This window comes from Asparagus officinalis, chromosome 3 (assembly GCF_001876935.1).
Source record: "Asparagus officinalis chromosome 3, Aspof.V1, whole genome shotgun sequence".
In the NCBI taxonomy this organism is placed as follows: domain Eukaryota; kingdom Viridiplantae; phylum Streptophyta; class Magnoliopsida; order Asparagales; family Asparagaceae; genus Asparagus; species Asparagus officinalis.
The window spans coordinates 73,667,499-73,689,541 of NC_033796.1; the positions used below are offsets into that span (position 1 = coordinate 73,667,499).

Sequence of the window (22,043 nt, forward strand, 5' to 3'; positions counted from 1 at the left end):
CGTATTTTACCATATTTCCTTAGCTGCTCGCGGTCGACCGAATTTTTCGGTCGGTCGACCGACTAAGTTTTTCGGTCGACCGAATGTTTATTTCGGACGACCAAAATTTCCTTCAGTCAACCGCGACTTTTTTAAACGGTCGTTTTGCCTCGTTTGTTGTGCTTTCACTTAATAGTGTTTGGCACAGTCTGAGGTAACAACCTGAAAAGTAGATTATCTTCCTAAATAGGAAGATTGGGTTTTTGTTTTTAATTGGTTTAAACTCTTTTATAAAAACCCCCCAGACTGCTTCTTCTTCCCTAGCCCTAACGTTTGCAAAAACCAGAGAGCTCTGTTTTCCTGAGAAAATTTTCAAATCTGTTTTTCTCTGTGTTTTTGTGTGTGATTCACTTCCCAGCTTCAGTAACCTTTCTCTTTGTCATAGGGGTTGTGTAAAGAGAGAGTCTTTTACTTTTTTCTTCTGCTGTGAGGGTGAGATCTTGTGTAAGATCTACTGTGAGGGTGTGATCTGTTGAGATCAAACTGTGTAGTGAGAGAGATCGTGTGGGATCGCTGTGTAGACGAAGTTCCGGCTTCCAAACCGGGTGTGTAGTGGATTTCTCCTCGAGAGTGGGGAGCGGGGACGTAGGCCAGAGGGCCGAACCTCGTTAACACATCGCGCGTCAAGGATAACGAACTCCTAACCCTATCTCTCTTACTTTTATCGCATTTTTGTTTTGTGTTTTGCTTGTGCTGAATTTATATTGCATATTAGAGCCTCTTGACCCTAATCACCCCCCCTCTAGGGTCCAACAATTGGTATCAGAGCTTGGTCTCTATATCAGTTTTTGGTTTAACAACCTTAGAGAAAAGATCTAATGGAGGCCTCTTTGAATATGCATATGTTGGAAGGACAATCCACCACTAGACCACCTCTCTTCACAGGGACCAATTTTGCTTATTGGAAGGCTAGGATGAGAATTTACCTTCGTTGCATTGATCTTGACATCCTAGGGCTTATAGAAAAGAAATATGTAGAGAAGTCCAAAGTTGAGAACATGTCCGATGATGAAAGGCACCTTGCCAATCTCAATGCTAAGGCCATGAACGCCTTAATCTGTGGTCTTTCCCCCAATGAATACAATAGGGTTTCCACGTGTGCAACCGCATACGAAATTTGGCAAAAATTATGTGTCACACATGAAGGAACACCCCAAGTTAAGGAATCTAAGATTAGTGGACTCATGCATGATTATGAGCTATTTAAAATGCTTCCTAATGAATCCATTGATGCTATGTTTTCCCGTTTTACTAATATCATCAATGAATTACATGGTCTAGATAAGCAATTATCCATTCAAGAGATGAACTACAAGATACTTCGCTCATTGACTCCGGCATGGGAGCCCAAGGCTACGGCCATTGAGGAAGCTCATGACCTCACTATCTTAGCTCTTGATAGTCTCATCGGAAAGCTCAAAGTGCATGAGAAGAAGCTCAAGGGGAAGGAGAAGGAGGAAGTGCCATCACGAGAAGTTGAGGAGCCGTCACCAAAGTTGAAGACCATAGCTCTCAAGGGAGCTAGTGACAACTCATCTTCGTCGTCGGAGAGTGAAGTTGATTTTTCTAGAGAAGTGGCTCATCTCTCTAGAAGAATCTCTAGACTTATAAAAATGAACAAAAAATTTAACCCTCGATCTAACAACAAGTTTTCCTCTCGTGTAGGTAAATGTTTTGAGTGCAATGAACCGGGTCACATCGCTAAGGATTGCCCCAAGCTCAAAGAAAAGTACATGAAGTACAAGAAGAAGAAGGCTATGTATGCCGGATGGGAAGAATCCGAACCAAGTGACTCGGATAGTGATGAAGAAGGAGCCAAACTTGCTCTTCATGACCCAAATGTTTGTTTCATGGCAAATGAACATGAGGTAATATCCGAGGCCGAAAGTGAATCTTTTTATATGCAATGTGACATAGCTATGGCTTTAGAAGAGTTGAACTTTGAATTTAAAAGAATGTCTAAAGAATACTCTTCTTTCAAAAAATTGCATGCCTCTTGTGATATTAAGCTAGAACAACTAACAACCTCTCTTGCTCTAAAAGATGAATTGCTTGGAGATCTCGATTTTGAGAACAAGCAATTAAGATCAAAGATTGAAAGACTAGAAATTGAGGGTTGTAGGACTAGACCCACTCATGCTTATGCCAACTACAATCACCATGGTAGAAATAGGTTTCATGGTTCTAACATTCGTACATACAAAAGAAATTTTGTATGCACCTATTGTATGAGACATGGACACATTTCTACTCATTGTAGAATTAAAGACAATGAAGATTTTTATGGTTTGATATGGGTACCCAAAGGTACCAAAACTACTAACCACCAAGGACCCAAGACATGGGTACCTAAAGCTACTACACCTTCATCTTCTTCTTTTGTAGGGAACGTCACGGCAACGACGTAAGGAGATGTGGTACCTTGATAGTGGTTGCTCACATCATATGACGGGCAACAAAGAGTTATTTGCAACCCTATCAAGGATTGAAGGAGGCAATGTCTCCTTCGGTGGTGGTGAGAAAGGTAAAATCATTGGTATCGGTTCTATTGGTAAGAAACCCTCACCCATTATTGAAGATGTTTATTTAGTAAATGGCTTGAATCATAATCTTCTTAGCATTAGCCAATTAAGTGATAAAGGTTTTGATATTTCTTTTAAACCGGATAAATGCATCATTAGTATGGATGGAAAAATTGTTTTTATTGCAAATCGCAAGTCTAATGTTTACATTTTTGAGATGAATGAGTTAGTGAATCAAGATGTGAAGTGTCTTGCGGCAATTGATGAAAATCCTTGGATTTGGCACAAGAGACTTGGACATGCAAATATGGAGTTAATATCAAAATTGTCTAAGAAGAATCTTGTGAAAGGGCTACCTAGCTTGCACTTCATAAAAGATACAATTTGTGAGGATTGTGCCAAAGGTAAACAAACAAAGTCTTCTTTCAAATCCATCCATGAGGTATCGACTTCTAAACCCTTGCAATTACTTCATCTTGATTTATTTGGTCCTATGCGTGTTACCTCTCTTGGAGGCAAACACTATGTTTTTGTGATTATTGATGATTTTTCTCGTTTTACATGGACAATATTTCTTGCTAAGAAAAATGATTGTTTTGAAGAATTTGCTAATCATGTTAAAAGAATTGAAAATGAAAAGGATTTGAAAGTTGTTAAAATAAGAAGTGATCATGGTGGTGAATTTCAAAATGAATTTTTCTATGATTTTTGTGCTCATCATGGTATAACTCATATGTTTTCCGCTCCTAGAACACCACAACAAAATGGTGTTGTTGAACGGAAAAATCGTACCATACAAGAGATGGCACGCACTATGTTAAACTCATTTGATTTACCAAAATATTTTTGGGCGGAAGCCGTCAATACGGCTTGCCCTGTTTTAAATCGTGTTTTGATTAGACCAAAGCTTAAGAAAACTCCTTATGAACTTTATTATGGAAAAACTCCTTTCATTGGTTATTTTCGTGTCTTTGGTTGCAAATGCTTTATTTTAAATACAAAAGATCACCATGATAAATTTGATTCCAAAATTGATGTTGGTATTTTCTTGGGTTATGCACCTCGAAGTAAGGCTTATAGGGTCTTCAATAAACGAAGCCTCGTTGTTGAAGAGTCTATAAACGTTACTTTTGATGAGACTAATGTTGGCTCTCAAGTTGTGTTGCCTAGGAAAGATGATGATGATGATATTGAGGGAGGATTGGACTTGTTGCAAATCAATGACACTCCCTCTATAGAAGTTCAAAAGGATGTGGATAGCACAAACGCTCAAGATCAAGTTGAACCACCTAAAGCTTGGAAATTCACATCAAATCATCCAAAGGAACAAATCATTGGGAGCCCTTCAAAAGGAGTTATAACTCGCTCAAAAGCCTTGAGTGAATGTGGTAATGTTGCATTTCTATCTCAACTAGAACCTAAAAAGGTTAATGATGCTTTAAATGATGAGTTTTGGGTTTTGGCTATGCATGAAGAATTAAACAATTTTCAAAGAAATGAAGTTTGGAAGTTAGTTCCTAGACCTAACAATGCTAGTGTTATTGGTACAAAATGGGTTTTTAGAAACAAACTTGATGAACATGGCATTGTAACTAGAAATAAAGCACGTTTGGTTGCCCAAGGATACAATCAAGAGGAGGGCATAGACTATGATGAAACCTTTGCACCGGTTGCAAGGTTGGAATCTATTAGGATGTTTTTGGCATTTGCTAGTTTTAAAAATTTCAAACTATTTCAAATGGATGTCAAAAGTGCTTTCTTAAATGGTTTTATAGAAGAGGAAGTGTATGTTGAGCAACCCCCCGGTTTTATAGATCATGCTTTTCCTAATCATGTTTACCGGGTACAAAAAGCTTTATATGGGTTGAAACAAGCTCCTAGGGCTTGGTATGCTCGCCTCTCTAGTTTTCTTATTGAAAATGGTTTTTCAAAAGGAACAATTGATAACACACTTTTTGTGAGAAAAAGGAAAAATGATTTCATTTTGGTTCAAATATATGTGGATGACATTATTTTTGGTGCTACTAATGAATCCTTGTGCAAGGAATTTTCTAAAGTTATGCAGGATCACTTTGAGATGAGTATGATGGGAGAGCTTACATTCTTTCTCGGGCTCCAAGTCAAGCAAACTAAGGATGGGATCTTCATTTCACAAAGCAAGTATGCGAAGGAATTGGTGAAGAAATTCAAGTTGGAGAATTCTAAGCATGCGCCTACTCCCATGAGTACTAGTGTTAAGCTTGATGCGGATGAGAGTGGTGAAGATGTGGACCAAAAACTATACCGAGGTATGATAGGTAGTCTTCTTTATCTCACCGCTAGTAGACCCGACATCATGTTTAGTGTATGTGCTTGTGCACGTTTTCAAGCCTCTCCTAAAGCATCTCATTTAATTGCGGTTAAAAGGATCATTAAGTATGTTAATGGAACTTTTAACCTTGGTTTGTTTTATCCAAAAAGCACCACTTTTGATTTATATGGTTTTTGTGATGCCGACTTTGCCGGATGTAAGGTAGATCGCAAGAGTACTAGTGGAACATGCCAATTCTTAGGAAATTCCCTTGTTTCTTGGGCTTCCAAGAAACAAAATTGTGTTGCATTGTCCACTACGGAAGCGGAATACATTGCCGCCGGCTTATGTTGTGCTCAAGTTTTATGGATGAAACAAAGTTTAGTTGACTATGATTTGAATTTTCAAAATATTAAAATCTTTTGTGATAACACAAGTGCCATAAATATTTCCAAAAATTCGGTTTTGCATTCTAGAACTAAGCATATTGACGTGCGCCATCATTTCTTACGCGATCATGTAGAGAGACAAGATGTATCCCTAGTATTTGTTGACACCAAATCTCAACTAGCGGATATATTTACTAAGCCTCTTGGAGAGGATGATTTTTGTCGCATAAGAAATGGTTTGGGCTTATGCACTATGTGAAAGTTCTACATTGCTTGCTTGACTAGTTGTATTTTGCATTTAGTATTTCTCTTTACCCCATTTTTGATGGTGACAAAGGGGGAGAGAAATCTCCTCATTTGTTGCATATATTTAGGGGGAGCTCATAGATAGGGGGAGCACCTATCTATAAGCTATTTCATTTTTGCTCTTATATAATGGTTGGTTGTCATCATCAAAAAGGGGGAGATTGTTAGCCCTTATGTTTTGATGATGTTCTTACAACCACCATTATCGGTACTAATGGCTTATTGAGTGTAAATGTAGTAAAATCATTTGTCAAGCTCGTTAGTGCCATTAACGGAGGATGGATGGAATATACGCTAAAACGAAGACATCTAAAGGAGGAGGAGGCCAAAAAGATGAAGCAACGTTATTTCAAGAACAACAAAGGCATATAAAAGCTTCATCCGATTCAAGCTATATCAAAGCTCAAGTATTGCTTTCAATATGAGGATATTAGCCTTCTTTTGTTTTTCTCTCTAGTGCTAGAATGTAGGCAAAGAGTTACTGAGTTTACTTGAAGCTATTGGGAATCACACACACGTTTTTAGACTTGTGTCTTTTAAGCGTTTTTTCACAAAACACTATTTTTCACAAGTATGAGTACCTATCTGCAAAATTCTTTTTCCAAACAGTTTGTTTTTAGTATTAAAAACATTTTACAAAGTTTCAGAATTTTCAGAGGTCAAATGAATATTTTGCAAATATTTCAAGTTGGTCAAAAATCTGTTTTCTGGAAAATATCAGAAATCGGTCGACCGGCCCGGTCGACCGATCCTATGGCCATTCCTTAGTATCTTTCCAGATTGTCGTCGGTCGACCGATACGGTCGACCGAATTTTCAATCTTCAAATCGGTCGACCGTTCCGGTCGACCGAAGAGGCTCTGCTTGGTTTTCCAAATTTCTTTAGCTGTCAGCGGTCGACCGAATTTTTCGGTCGGTCGACCGACGGTATTTTCGGTCGACCGATTATTTCTTCGGACAACCGATTTGGTCAGCCGCGATTTTTTAAAACGGTCGTTTTTCGCCTCGACTCATGTGCTTTCACTTATTAGTGATTGGCACAGTCTGAGGTCACAACCTGCAAAGTAGATTATCTTCCTAAATAGGAAGATTGGGTTTTTGTTTTTACTTATTTAAACTCTTTTATAAAAACCCCCAAGCCTGCTTCTTCTTCCCCAAGCCCTAACGTTTTGAAAGAGAACCAGAGAGCTCTGTTTCTTCCTGAGAAAATTTTCAAATCAAATTTGTTCTTCTGAGTTCTTGTGTGTGTTTCACTTCCCAGCTTCAGTACTCTTCTCTTTGCTATAGGGGCTTGTGTAAAGAGAGTGTCTTGCATTTATCTTCTGCTGCTGTGAGTGAGATCTTGTGTAGATCGACTGTGAAGGAGTGTGATCTGTGAGATCAACTGTGTAGTGAGAGAGAGATCTTGTGGGATCACTGTGTAGACGAAGTTCCGGCTTCCAAACCGGATGTGTTAGTGGATTTCTCCTCGAGAGTGGGGAGCGGGGACGTAGGTCAGCGGGCCGAACCTCGTTAACACATCGCGCGTCAAGGATAACGATTCCTAACTTTATCTCTTTCTTTATTATTGCACTTCTGTTACTGTGGTTTGTTTGTACTGAATTTTAATTGCATATTAGAGCCTCTTGATCCTAATCACCCCCCTCTAGGGTCCTTCATCAACATCCAGACGTGTATGGTATAGTGATGTTTCTTAAAATATTGAATTCAAAATGTGCAGAGTTTTATTGTTTGAAATATGTGCCATTCCATGAAGAAGGAAGCGAGCACACTAATTGATTAATTAATTAATTAACTCTATAACTGAAACATCCAAACGATGCTCACTCCTGATATGATCTATCAACGGCAAAGTTTAGAAGTATACGGAGAAATAGTCAAAACGTGTATAAATTAATAGCTAAAGGTATATTGACGAGCCATTTTATTTTGGTTAAAAGACAGCATCCAATGTGAGAAGCCTGCCTCTCATCATAATTTACGAAAGAACAATTTTTTAAAACAGCTCTATTTAATTTTTTTTTTAAATCGACCGATTTTTTTTATTTATCAAAACCGACCCGTTTTTTACCACGTCAGCCTAATCATCTTCTTAAATAGTCGGGGTTGGAAACCCCGACTATTTAGGAGTGCGTTAAACCCCAATTAGAAGCCTTAAACCCTAAAATTTTATGTCCTAAATAGTCGGGGTTGGCAACCCCGACTATTTAGGACGGTGATTAGGCTAACGTGACAAAAAACGGGTCGATTTTGGTAAAAAAAATCGGTTGGTTTTAAAAATAAAAAAATAAAATAGGGTTGTTTTAAAAAATTGTTCTTTACGTAATGGTCTTTGATTGAACACTCGAACCCCAGAAGGAGGTCTTTGACCGAACCCTACAATCCTTATGCCTGAAGCATAGAGACAAAAAAAGATCATGAAAAATACAAACAAAATCTAGAATACACAGTGCCATGTCCTATTGAACAGGACGTAAACGTGACCAGAATTTTTTTTCACCAGAGAAATAATAGCACTTAAAAGTGGACCGGTATCATTATCCAAAAAAAAAAAGAGCGGATCGGTATCATGTATTCATGCATCTCTGAGACAACACCTATGATCTAAAACCAAAATCGTCGCACTCAAAAGCAGTCACAAAACTTGTTCCACAAATTTTGGGGAAGTTAGTAAAGAAAAATGAGGGGGCGAAAACAAAAAAACAAAAAATAAAAAAGCAAAACCGAGAAAAGAGGTGATCCAGGTAAAAGGTTATTCATACCCCGCATGAGGAATTTTGATTCACTGAAACACAAAGAGCTTCAACACAAGCATGCTGTGAAAATCGTACAGCTTAAGCTCATGTCAATCACCAACCTTTTTGAAGCCATCACTACCAGATTCTATTAATGTGGGAAGTGACGAAAATAATAGGAAATCTCAAATGAAAAAGAATACCCTCAGTTATTTAAAATTGTTTCTGAAAAGAAAGAATAATATTGTTAGCGGGTGCATATCTATGAATGTTTAGATAAATTGAGAACTCTCTTATACAATTAAGCCACTCTACATGCACCAACATTTCTTTTCCTCATGCTTGTGGTCGCAAAGTGTAACAGAACAGCCAACAAAATTTATGACTACAAATGTACATCATTCGCAAACAGTGACGAGAAAAAAGCAAGAAGTTTTTCACTTATGAAGAAAAAAATCACCATGATCATGTCTAGGAACTTCCCACATCTGAAGTGACATTATTTCTTCATATGCCTACTTCCTTATTAAACTGCAATAACTTTCGATCAACAAGTCTTCCCATGTTGGATCCAACCAAGTAGAAAATGTCTCAATAAACACGAGCTTTGGGAGGGAATGTTTCGATTTCATCATCCAAGGTGTTCATATGCACAGGCCTGTATGCTAGCCTGACCTTCTCATTCTCCCAGTACCTATGACATTGGAAAATAAAATTTTGTTACAACAATTGAATGAAAGACTAAGGGGAAATAGATGGAATATGAAAACATCAATCTAAGAATTGGCTGCAAGAATATACAATCTCATCAATAACGACAACTTGATTGACTGTCACTTATGCCATCTTACATAAATAGGACAGGGAGCATTTTGTTTATGAAATGCTTGTTGCTCTCGTTAGATAGAGATTCCCAGTTTAAGTGAAGTGACTCCAACAGACCAAAATTTTTGCGAGATTTCGTACCACATCAAACCTTTACAATATCTATAAAAATTTGGAGTTTGAGTCACCAATGGAAAATCGTGAAACAAGAGGTGGAAGAGCTGTTTACTGCTTTCAAGTCTATTGAAGCCAATGGCAGAAATATAATATGTGCAGATTAAACCATAGAAAACCTCCCAAAAGTGTTCCTGAAAGTGAAGAGGTCCCAAAGGCGAGGAAAGATGGCCAGGTTTATCTAGCAGGGATAATATCAATCTCTACTAGAAATAATAATATCAAGAAAAACGAAAAAAAGATGTAGCTAACTATTTATCTAACCAATATAAAACTGGGTCGTAGTAAGGTTTGTGATATTATATCTGTAACATTCATTGGACGTTTCAAGTGCAGTCAACAAGCCAATGGTTCCATAAAACTATGTTGCTCTAGATTATTGGTCATTTTCAGTTAACAGAAGCTTATAGAAGCAGTGACTATAACCCAAGCCAACTATGCAGATCGACGGCTCATTTGATCATTTGCAAAGGGCAAAGCAAAATACTGTACCTTATACAAACATACACATGCACATATGAAATAAAATTACATATGATGCACATAACCAAATAAGTGTGTGTCTATGTGTCCGTGTGCGTGCCTTACACATATATGTTAGTAAAAAGTTAGTGGGATGTAACCATAACTTTTCAACAAAATGACCAGTCAGGTTAGATTTTTTTTTAAAGACCGTTTTTGAAACTTTATTAGCAAAAGCGACCTTTTGTGGACTCAGTTAGCAAAATCAACCTCTTTGGTCGATTTTGCAAAATATAGTTTTTAAAATACACAGGACCAGTAGTCACATGTAAGTAGTGTTGGCTAATCACATGCTAATTAAACTTTAGAAAATGCACGAGACTAATTAAACTTCATTAAGATGTAATAGGTACCACTACATACACGGGACTAGTAGTCCTGTGTATTTTAAAGATTCATTTTTGTAAAATCGACCTCTTTTTGCCAAAAAGAGATTTATTTTGCTAATTATATAAAAAATGGATCGATTTTGCTAATAAAGTTTCAAAAAGGGTCTTTTTTAAAAATTCTCCATCCAAAAGAGGTCGATTTTGCTAATTATATCAAAAATAGGTTGATTTTGCTAATAAAGTTTCAAAAGGGGTCTTTTTTAAAAATTCTCCATCTGGTTAAATTTAGAAAATGCAAGAATTGGAAAACTATACATTAAAAACAATCAAACTTTATTAAGTATATAAAGAAAGGATATGATTGACAACATAATAATTCTTTTTTCCATAACTTGGAAATTTCACGTTCAAGAACTGCAATGTCTGGAGATGAAAATTTTAAAATTGAAGAAAGTACATTACTGACCCTAATGTGTGCTTCATCCACTTTTCATCATCCCTTGTCTGTAAGAAAAAGACTTTGTTAAACCAAAGATATTGTAACTTAAGAAGAAGAAAAGGCATTTTCAAGAAAAGTGATCTAACTGTAAAATCTTCACGAGCATGGGCCCCTCTACTCTCCTTTCTTGCTTCAGCAGAGTGCATAGTTATACAAGCATTTATTAGAAGATTTTCCAGCTCTATAGTCTCGATCAAGTCAGAATTCCTGTAACAAAATCATGAAGCCAAATTTCACCACAAAAGTATTTGAAAGATGCAAGGATACTAGGAAAAGATAAATACCATATCAAACTCCGATCACTGATCTTCACGTCATGAAAACTCCCCCATGCTTTGTCAATCAAATTACATCCTATAAGTATATCAATATAAGCAGTCAGCAAAAGAAAAGAAAAAAGAAAGGAAAGAATGCATGGTTCTTGCATCTACCGCAAACAACAAACATGATATATCTCACTCATAAATCAAAGAAAGATGGCAAAACAGAAGCAACAGGAGTGTAACAGTGTCTCATCAAAAACAAAAAGAAATTCAAGTTTGACCATATACCTTCCTCCAATGTATCTTGAGTCCGGAAAACAGCAGCATTATTCTGCATCACCCGTTGCATGTTAAGGCGAATCTTTGACGTTGGGAGTGAACCATTGCAATTTCTTAACTTGTCCAGCCAAGCAATGGTCCTCTCACCAGCATCTTTCTCAAGAGGCTTCTGGCTTTGTCCTATATGTTCACAAAAGACAAATATACAATATTTACAAGCTCATTATGTTTAGTGTTCTACTACTTAGAAGGATAAATAACTTGCCTGGCTTACAGATCTCTGCAACTCTGTTTGCACAAGCTCTCCCAAAGACGACAATGTCAAGGAGAGAATTTGCACCAAGCCGATTCGCACCATGAACTGATGCACATGCCGCTTCTCCTGCAGCCATAAGTCCAGGAATAACTGCATCCGGATCATTACCTTTTATGTCTACTACCTGAAAGCACAGAATAAATTTGCAATAACTTGTAAGAACCAGATGTGCAGAGTTATCAGAATTGTTAACATTTATTCAAGTAAGCCATTTGAATATTACCTCCCCATGGTAGTTTGTAGGAATACCACCCATATTATAGTGCACTGTTGGTAGAACTGGTATTGGTTCCTTGGTAACATCGACACCAGCAAATATGGCAGCAGTTTCAGATATGCCAGGAAGTCTCTCCTTAAGAACTTCAGGTGGCAAATGATTCAGGTGCAGATAAATGTGATCCTTCAATGGTCCTGGAAAAATCAGAATATATCAAAATCAGTTCCAATCGTTGCAGGAACCCTTTCCTTATTACAGGCAGGTTATTCAGTTACATCTACATATATATGGGGCCAACAGGTCCCAAGAACTAAAAGATATCTTCATTTTGCTTTAATTGAAAGTATACAAGCTTAATTCAGTGAACTTTACTGACACCATCAGCCAGCTCATCAATATTCTCCAGATGAATCATCAGATTACAATTATAGGCATTTACTGAAGGTTGCATTAATAGAAAATTCTTACCTACACCTCGTCCTTCTCTTATTTCCATAGTCATTGATCTTGAAACAACATCTCGTGATGCAAGATCCTTGGCAGTAGGAGCATATCGTTCCATAAACCGTTCACCTTCGCTATTTCTTAATATACCACCTTCCCCACGAGACCCTGAGTTGCATAATGAAATGGTTAGAAGAACTTAGAAGGGACCCTGAAGATTTGATGGAGGATACAATATGTAAAAGCTATGTAGAAAACGAAGAGTAACTGTAGATGTACCAGCAAAATATCACATCGGACGTTCAAAACAGGAACTTGATGACTATAAGTACTAACCTTCAGTAATGAGGCACCCAGCACCATATATACCAGTGGGATGGAACTGAACAAACTCAAGATCCTGCACGAAAAATAAAAACATTAAGAACAAATGCAACACTAGTCACCACATAGTCTCAAATGAAATTACCTGAAGTGGCAGTCCAGCTCGTGCAACCATCGCATTGCCATCACCAGTGCATGTATGAGCTGAGGTTGCAGAAAAGTATGCTCTTCCATATCCCTGAATATAGACTTCATTTAGGTTAAAATGGGTAATAACCAATGAACAACAGTATGCACTGCGACATATAAGACTTACCCCAGTGGCCAAAATAGTTGAGGCAGCACGGAAACGATGAAGGGTTCCATCCTCCATATTAAGTGCAATCACCCCTTGGCATACACCTAAATATAATTGGCAGAAGCCATGTTACTGATGTGACTAGGCAAGATAGCAAACTAGAGAGACAGCATTTCTTTGAAATACAAAGATATTGATTTCAGCATACAAGGAGAGAGAGTTAAAAAAAAGCTTAATCGGTGCCATTACTGATTTGGTATTGGAGATTCATCTTTAGAATCCAGAGATTGATTAAGATTAGCAGTACTTATAATAAATTTTATGCACCCATAATTTTCTATAATTTGCAGTTCCTTTTGTAAATCTTGTCTTTTCTGAACTAGAAAAGGGTTGTGGCACCCTTAGGTAGCTAAACAAAAGAGAAAAAGGCACCACTTGTGTGCATCTGGTTTGACATATAGCAAATCGACAATATGGTGCTGCATGAGCAGCTAGACACCAGATACTCAAAACCATGTCAAACTTAGGCCTAGCACACATGGCAACATGAAAAATTACAGATAATGAGAGATTTAAATATCACACGGGAAAGGAAAGAACAGGCCGTGAGGCTCAAACACTCGCTAAGTTGCCATTGCAACAAAAATTCCAAGGATAGATGTAGGTAAACCCCAATCCATCATAAGGTTCAGATATGAAATTGGAGAAACCATTAGAACTAAAACTAATATCAATTGCATATGAAATAGCAGGTCAGGAAGGAAACAATACATCAGCTAAATCATTACAATGATAATGAACATTGTTATTCAGATAGCTGAAAGAAGAAGAGAATCACATGCTAGAAGATGAAAAACAAGGAAGCAAATGCCATTACACAAATAGTTTACCATCTTTATCCATGATAAGATCTAGCGCAAAGTATTCCACGAAGAACTGAGTGTTGTGCTTCATAGCTTGACCATAGAGTGTATGCAGCAATGCATGACCAGTTCGATCAGCAGCACATGCACATCGATATGCCTGGCCACCTATATACAAAAAACAGCTCATTTAATAACAGGCATGTCATGTTTGAGTTTTTCATGAGAAAAGAAGTCCACCATTAATACCTTTTCCAAAGTTCAAACTTTGACCTCCAAATGCACGCTGATAGATTTTACCATCGTCTGTTCGAGAGAAAGGCAAGCCATAGTTTTCAAGTTCAATAACTGCTTTTGGTGCCTCTCTGCACATATACTGAATGGCATCTTGATCACCTGAATGATAGCTGTACATCAACTCCGGGAAAAGAGAAAAAAAAGTAGAAAAAACTAAGAAATCCAATAGTATAGACTAATCATCAATAATAACTCTTGCTCGTCAATTCGGACAAGCCTAGAAATAGTGCCGTTAATACAATTTCCTTGAGTGAGTAAAACGACTAAAAGTGCTTGAAAACAACTAGTTGATCCTTATTAAAAAGACATAGCACAGTAGGGGAGGGGAGAAGGGCAATTCTTACTATGTTGTAACATCACATGGTAATTGTAAATACAGTTATAATGAATATAAACATGTGTACGGGGGGCATTGGGAGTTTACTATGCCCTGGCATTAGACAAAAAAACTAAGGAGTTTCCCCTTGGAAACCACCGTAAAACATGGGATCATTACACAGAAACCCCCTAAAATTTCAATTTATATGTAAACCACTTTTAAAGTGGGTTTTTGTTCCAATCAACCACCTCCTAGTCAAATGTTCACTAAAAAACCGAAAATAAGTTTAAAATAGCATGTTTAAAATATGTGACTTGCATCCTAACTCGATCTAAAAATTAACAAAGTGAGTCACGTGTTTTGAATGTGAGGTTTTAAGGGTATTTTTAGGTTTTCAATGACAAGTTTGAATGAGAGATGGTTGATTGGAACAAAATCCACTTTAACGGTGGTTTACGTATATAAATTGAAAATGAAAGGTGGTTCTATATAACTACTCTATTTTTGAGGCGGTTTCTAGGGGGAAAAAAGAACCAAAAGTAAATACAGTTATAAGAACATCTACATTACCTACCTAGCCAATCACTTCCTTTTACCGTGTCATACATATGCCACCTCCAGTCATCCTCGGTCATATTTCCCAAAGCAGCATTTATGCCACCCTGCATCACATATACTAGCAGTACTTAAGACCATATCCAAGTTAATAGCAAAGTATCTGAGTCATATTATTGATAAACATGAACGCTAAGGAAGATCTTATTGCTACATATATAAATGTCCATATCAGGGTAATTCAAAATTCGCAACCACTTTTGGGCCCCTAAATACAATAAACTTTAGTAATCAAGTACATCAACCCTTTTTCATGATTTCATAAAGCCTAGTTAAAAGGTACGAATACTTTCCCGACCATCCTGCCCAGGGACAAACAAATGCACAAACGACAAGTATTCATCCTAAAATATGGGGAAATATTTGAATTATGCACTTTGCTCCTTTGCAAAAGTTAATTCTTCTGTAAATTAGTTTACTAAACCTAGGTTCATTCCTATATTTACAATCCAGTATACATATTTATAGGAATCAAATATGCATATAGTAAAGCTAAATAAACATATTAGTCCTCCTCAAGTCTGGATTTTAAACAATTGTCATGTCCAACACCCTGTATCCACATATCAAAGTAGAATACATGTGCTTTACAGAACATAAAGTGAAAGATTATCAATAATTTGGCTCTTGGATGTCGAAAGTAGGGGTCTATAGTTATATAGCTTTTAGTCCAAAGTCAATCAAGTTGTTCTAGAACTCCACTATTGTTCCTTCTTCTACCTGTCAAGCAGCAATGAGCACTTGCCAATAGCTAATCAGTGCCCCCAGACCCGTCAACCTTTTCTTCTCTCAATAAGCAGCAATGAGCACTTGCCAATAGCTAATCAGTGCCCCCAGACCCGTCAACCTTTTCTTCTCTCAATAAGCAGCAATGAGCACTTGCCAATAGCTAATCAGTGCCCCCAGACCCGTCAACCTTTTCTTCTCTCAATAAGCAGCAATGAGCACTTGCCAATAGCTAATCAGTGCCCCCAGACCCGTCAACCTTTTCTTCTCTCAATAAGCAGCAATGAGCACTTGCCAATAGCTAATCAGTGCCCCCAGACCCGTCAACCTTTTCTTCTCTCAATAAGCAGCAATGAGCACTTGCCAATAGCTAATCAGTGCCCCCAGACAACACATTATGAAACATGTTTGGCAAGAGACCGAGCTAAAAACAGCTCACAAACCCAAGAAACCGATAAATTTTAACATTATGGAGAAGCATTTTCGTGTATTGTCGAAATCAAACAAGCCATAAGAGAGATGAGAGCTCATTGTCACAAGCATGTAACTCTGCTATTTATCTGGAGTTACTACATCACAAAGCTGAACAACAAATAATTGGTGCCACTTTGAATCATGAAATGCTAAAGAAAATACAAGGGAAGGAATTGCATCTCAGGATTGAAATGAGACACGGAAAATAGAACTAGGAGAATGGGGCAGTTGATCGTACTCTCACCGCGTCCCTGGCTGAGAGTGATCTAAGAAAATGGAAGGGTTATATCTACTCTAACAAGCTAACCCAAAATAATGTAGCTAGTCAAATAGGGAGAGCAGACAACACAACTCATGTATCTTGTAAAGCAAGTAAGACTTCCATCTGAAACTTCAAAATGCAAACCTTACGTTGCAATTTGTAAAGAAAAATCATGAGTTTCAGAATACCTGAGCAGCAACTGTATGAGAGCGAGTAGGGAAGAGCTTTGTGATACAAGCTGTATTAAACCCATGTTCTGAGAGACCAATGGCTGCTCTAAGCCCTGCACCACCTGCTCCTACAACAACAGCATCATACGTATGATCCACAATGGTGTATGACGACCGCCCTCCAACCTACATCATAAACTTTGTTTTAGAAAATTTACAAAATGGTATTTTATGAAATATAAGTGTATGATCAATTAATACAAAAATATTAAATTGCATTAGTATCCCTTGATATATCCAGGTTCGAAAAACAACAAGAATAACTATGTTCAAAAGTCAGAATCTTCAGTATTCCTATACCGAATGCTTCAAACAGCTCCGGTTTAGCACCATTAGAATAAAGAAAGACCATTTGAATTTGACCCATCATTAAACTATATTTACAAAATGAAAGGAGAAAATGAAAAGAAAAAAATGTCCAGTGTAGGACAAAGACAAAACAAATAAGAAGAAAAATGTGAAAGATACAAATACCATTGTTTCTTAAAATTAAAATAGTAGTCCTGATATAAGACATTACTCAAGCTGCCTAAGTCTAGGGAGTACCAAACGGAGCATGAACTGCTTAATCAGGCTACAAGGCATAATAAAAGGGTTATGTTGCCTGCTTAAACTTAGGAACGTGTGAAGAGAACAAGTCAGGTCAAAACAGATTGGATCAAACCTCAAAATCTAAATCCATTTCAGATAGAACAGTGAATATGCGATTGTAAATCTCTGGAAAATTCTTTCTACCTCGGATTTGCCTCGCCCTTTTTCTTTTCCACTAGAATTGTAAATCTTACCTTGGGTTACGCACAAACCACCGCCTTGAAAGATAAAGTGCTAAAATGCCTGCCTGTTGCTTAAGCGCCCATCTAGCGCTTGGGCACCACGTACAGCGTTCAGAACCGCCCAACGTTTTCTAAAACATTGTAAGATGCTACTAACTGGGCATAATTGGGGTAATGATACAAAGATGAAAGCATTACCTAACTAGTATTCTTATTTATCGTCTGGATAATCTCTTCTTCTTCTTCTTCTTTTCCCCTATAGAAATGAGTCATGATACTCTCAATTACACGACTGATGAAATTTACATGACCAACTGCCATCCCAAAATTCAATCCCCCAAACTGTGTTTTTTTAATCCTATTACGAACGTCTTTGTAATGAAAAGCAGCTCACACAAATATAGGAACCCAGTTGACTCAAAATGAAATCTTATAATGAGTGTTCAAATAGGCTACACGGACTTAATGACCAAATATCAACAAGTTTCTATCAAATTTCAGCAAATCTTAAAGGAACAGATTCCGCAAAAAAACATGACATAAATAGCAAAAAAAAAATCACATCGGTAAGCTGTAAATAACATCTCATCTGAATATAAACAAAATTTTCTAAAATAATCGACAAAGTACAAGCTCAACCAAATGGATCAAGGAGGGAGTAGATCACAGAACAGCCTCAGCTACAGACAAGAATCTACCCCTTCAAACCCTAAATAAAAAAAAAAGAAAGAAAGATCGAAGGATTATAAAAAGATACCGAATCTGAGGAGAAGCATCGGCGCGAGGATTGGGGACCGATCCCCTCGCTCCCGATCGAAGATAGATTCCTCGCTGAGAGGCGAAGCCCTCGAGCAACGCAACCTCGCCACATTTTCTCTCTCTAGAACGATTGGAGAACAGAAAGCTTTCGTCCTTCTCTCTCTAGAATATTTATGGGCCGCCGACGCCCGATGGTGGGAGGGAGGAGGATGAGAAAGCCTCTTTATTAGGTTTTTATTATTAGTGATGAATAGTTCGTTTCAGGACGTAACTTTTTACGGTAGGATCGATTTTTGACCCCGGAGTTGCTTCAAAATTACGAGAATGCCATTTCGGGCCGGGAACCGCTGGCTGATTCGAGGACCTGCCCTCGTGGCTCGAACTGAGCTGCTCAGTGGCCTCCTCGTTAATCTCCAGTGGCCTCCTCGTTAATCTCCTCCAACTCCAGGGTATAAAGAAGGAGCCGCAACTAAACACGGGTTAGCCGAACAAGCTGTTCGCTTATAATGAAGCCACGATCACAGGTTTCGCTCTAATGGCTGCAATAAGGGGAACGCGGCCTCACTTCTCTCCGCGCTTTGATGACTTACCATTCTAGACACGCAATCACGAAGAAGAAACGTATACATGCTAACGTTGCATGTCCATGTAGAGGATTAGATCCTAGAAGATCAGGAACCCAATGTTATCCTGGTACGTAAATTTCAAATAGTTATTTTTATTTATTTTTTTGGGATCTAGTCGGTGGGTAAAACATACTGTTCACCTATCTAGATTTTAGGTAATTTAAAAATAATTTTTCGAACAAGATCAAAGAAGAAAAGATGGTCGCGTACACGAATAGCTCCTTTCTAATGATTAAGAACATAGCTTCTCTACCTGAGAAACTCAATACCTCGAATATCGTCTAACATAACATTAAGGACCTCTCTTGTCATCTCATCTACTAATGAAAAAGGTCTTATTATCGCTTTAACTAGCAAGATTTGCTGCAAAACTAGACGCTCTATTGATTCCTCTGTATATGTGCGAAAATGTTAGCTGTTTGTACAGAATTGAGCATAAGATGCATGTCGTTGATTAAAGGTCATGACAACGCTCATCTCGACAGATCCTATGACCACCTAAATAACGACTTAGGAATTTCTATCTATGGATTTTTCATTTTAGGTAATGAGTAGATCTCACAACTGTTGAACATTTGGTTTCATAAAAAGGTAATTTTGCCTTTGTGAATAGTCCCACATCGGAAAATGAGAAGAAGTTCAAGAAGTTTATAATGGTTTACATCTCAATGGGCCTTGAGTTAGTGTTTTGGGCCTAGTATTGTTTGCGCTGTTGCTCTACACACACGCGTGTGACGCCCCAGGGTTCACACAAGGCTGCAGTCCAAGGTGAAATCCGGATTGTCAAACCTGCCAAGCACCAACTCCATGCTACGACATGTTTTACCATTACAATCACTATCTCTCTAGTGGAAATAATAAATAGATGAAGGTATAGTCAGGTAAATAATCAAAAACGAACAACACTGAAAATATACACAGAAGAAGCATAAGAAATATTAATAATGAGCCCAACTGGAATGAAGTAGATATTTCACTGAGTCTGAACTGAATCTCAAATACAATGAGTCAAATAAACCAAGTCTCACAATAGCTCTCAACTCTATGAAATAAAATACCAATCTAGAGTCTGAAAATAATCAACTACATGTGGAGTTCTGCAATAACTACAAAATATAATAAATAGCTAAACGGACAACTAAGATGTCTCAACAACCTGCGACTCTCCGTGCGCCGGACTTGCTGCCTGAAAGAGGGGAAATAACGAACGTCAAAGCGCTACCGAGATCATCACTGCCTCTCCCCAGGGGAAGGGGTAGGAGTATATAGAAAATAGAGTCAGTACATACATATATCAAATCATTCATATAACTCTCTATGAATGAAAAACAAATAACAAATGATAAAAACCCCAATCTCCAACATAAAGAATAATCATCTCATCTCGAACTACGTCCGAGTGATCTACTCTAACATAAGAGGATATCAACAATTGCTAAAATAAAAATATCTACCGTTTTATAACGGGTGTATCAAAATCTCAAAGGAAATACCCTACTCGCGGCCAATCTATCATGAAAGTAAAGCTTACAACTGATCAATTATCTATGTGTGCATCATCATGTGCTATAGCGATACTCTTGTAATGCTCTTACTCAATCGCTCTGCGGCAATAGATTTTATTATCTCCCTATTCCGGATACATGTAATAACGATATTTTTGTAATACTCTTACTTAATCATTTTGCGGCAAATAGGTTTCATCTTCCTATTTCCGGATACGTATAGAACAATATTATTCATATGTGTTTATCAAATTAACTCATGTCAAAAGTGTGTCAATCTAACACAATCTAGCATATATGCACCAAATCTTGGTGTGCGTGACCACATGTGAAGTTCACCATCATTCTAGGTGTTTAATATTCATTAACATCATAGTCTATCATCATAAGGTCGAGAGATTTGCTTGACAAACCAATTCCAACCCTTATAAACATGCACAGTTAAAACAGACTGGCGGTTGACCGTGGCGGTCGACCGCGACGGGCTCTAGAGACTATCCAGGTCTCTGTCCTGCACGCGGTCGACCGTGGCGGTCGACCGTGAACCTTGATTCCAGATTCTCAATTTTTTTGTGTATGTCGTATTCACGTCGTGTTTTTGTGATTCAAACATGATTAAATCTTCAACATGTATGCAAACATGTCACAGCAGATATGAACATCTGGAAACAACTCAACAATTATAAACATGATTTTATGCATTAGATTTGTATTCAAAACCCTAAAAACATGCATAATAGCTTAAAACAACGAATCAAACTTAATCAAACTTCTTTCTTCAGATTAACCATGTTTTAAAATCATCTTCAGGTCTTAAATACTTCTGTAAAAATCGTTCTCAACCTTTTTAGCATAGAAAGACCTAGTCTCTTTACATATAATACAAAAGAAGTTGACTTTATTCATAAACTAGTCATTTAGGCTCTACAAAACATGTTTAAAACTCTTTAAAAATATTTTGAAAACTAAGAGGGGGATTAGCAGAGATGATACTCGCCTGGGGTTGTAGGAAAATGTGTTAGAAGCAACGTCGAAGGATATCTCCACTCCAAAAGCTAAAAATCAACAAAAACCCAACTTGAAAGCCTCCAATCTTCTCCAAGAAATCAAACTAGGGTTTGGAGGTTTTGGTGGCTGTTAGGGTTCTTAGGAAAACTGAGAAAAACTTAAAAAACTCATATATATCAGGGGAAAACGGATATGGGTTTAGAAATCCGAAACCAACTCAAAACAGGAGAAAAACAGACTACAAGTATCACGGTCGACCGTGGCGGTTGACCGGGCTGCGGTCGACCGTGACGGTTGACCAGACCGGACATTTCCAGTTTCCATATGTTTGGCCATTTGTGCATGTTTCAACTCTTTTCTCTCTCATGTATGAACTCGTTCATACTCAAATCACATGGTATTATACTCATATACCATTAAATGATATTTATCACACTAAATATCCACATATCATAATTTATCACACATTAATTCCTTCCCCCCCCCCCCCCCTAAGAGGATTTCGTCCTCGAAATTTCGCAGTCGCATCTCAAAGCTTAATAACTGGGAAAACACATTTAGAAGGTGTAATTTATATTAAGAATTCCTTCTGCACACATCACATAGTGTTAGCACAACGATATTTAAAGTTAACAACCTAGAATGCAAACATTCTTACATAAATCCTTAACTAAACGAAATTGGTACGTCGAGCGAAATAATCCAAACAAGGAAACCCTCATGTATATACCATATACTTCAATTGATTAAGGATCAGGTAAAAATATCCTCATTCTAGTGTTAAAGATAAATATAAATATGACTAAACAATCATAG

The 22,043-nt window shown here is 37.6% G+C and overlaps 1 protein-coding gene across 1 annotated transcript; it reads right to left on the reverse strand.

Moving 5' to 3' along the window:
• LOC109834329 (succinate dehydrogenase [ubiquinone] flavoprotein subunit, mitochondrial) lies at nt 8,512–18,304 on the reverse strand. Its single transcript, XM_020402331.1, has 16 exons — nt 18,087–18,304; nt 16,515–16,682; nt 14,824–14,911; nt 13,883–14,029; nt 13,661–13,801; nt 12,789–12,874; nt 12,618–12,710; nt 12,485–12,548; nt 12,173–12,316; nt 11,711–11,898; nt 11,437–11,611; nt 11,181–11,351; nt 10,914–10,983; nt 10,716–10,836; nt 10,597–10,634; nt 8,512–8,974 (listed from the first exon to the last, which is right to left on the reverse strand). The coding sequence occupies exons 1-16, from the start codon at nt 18,198–18,200 to the stop codon at nt 8,872–8,874; spliced, it is 1,911 nt and encodes a 636-aa protein (XP_020257920.1). The 5' UTR covers nt 18,201–18,304; the 3' UTR covers nt 8,512–8,871.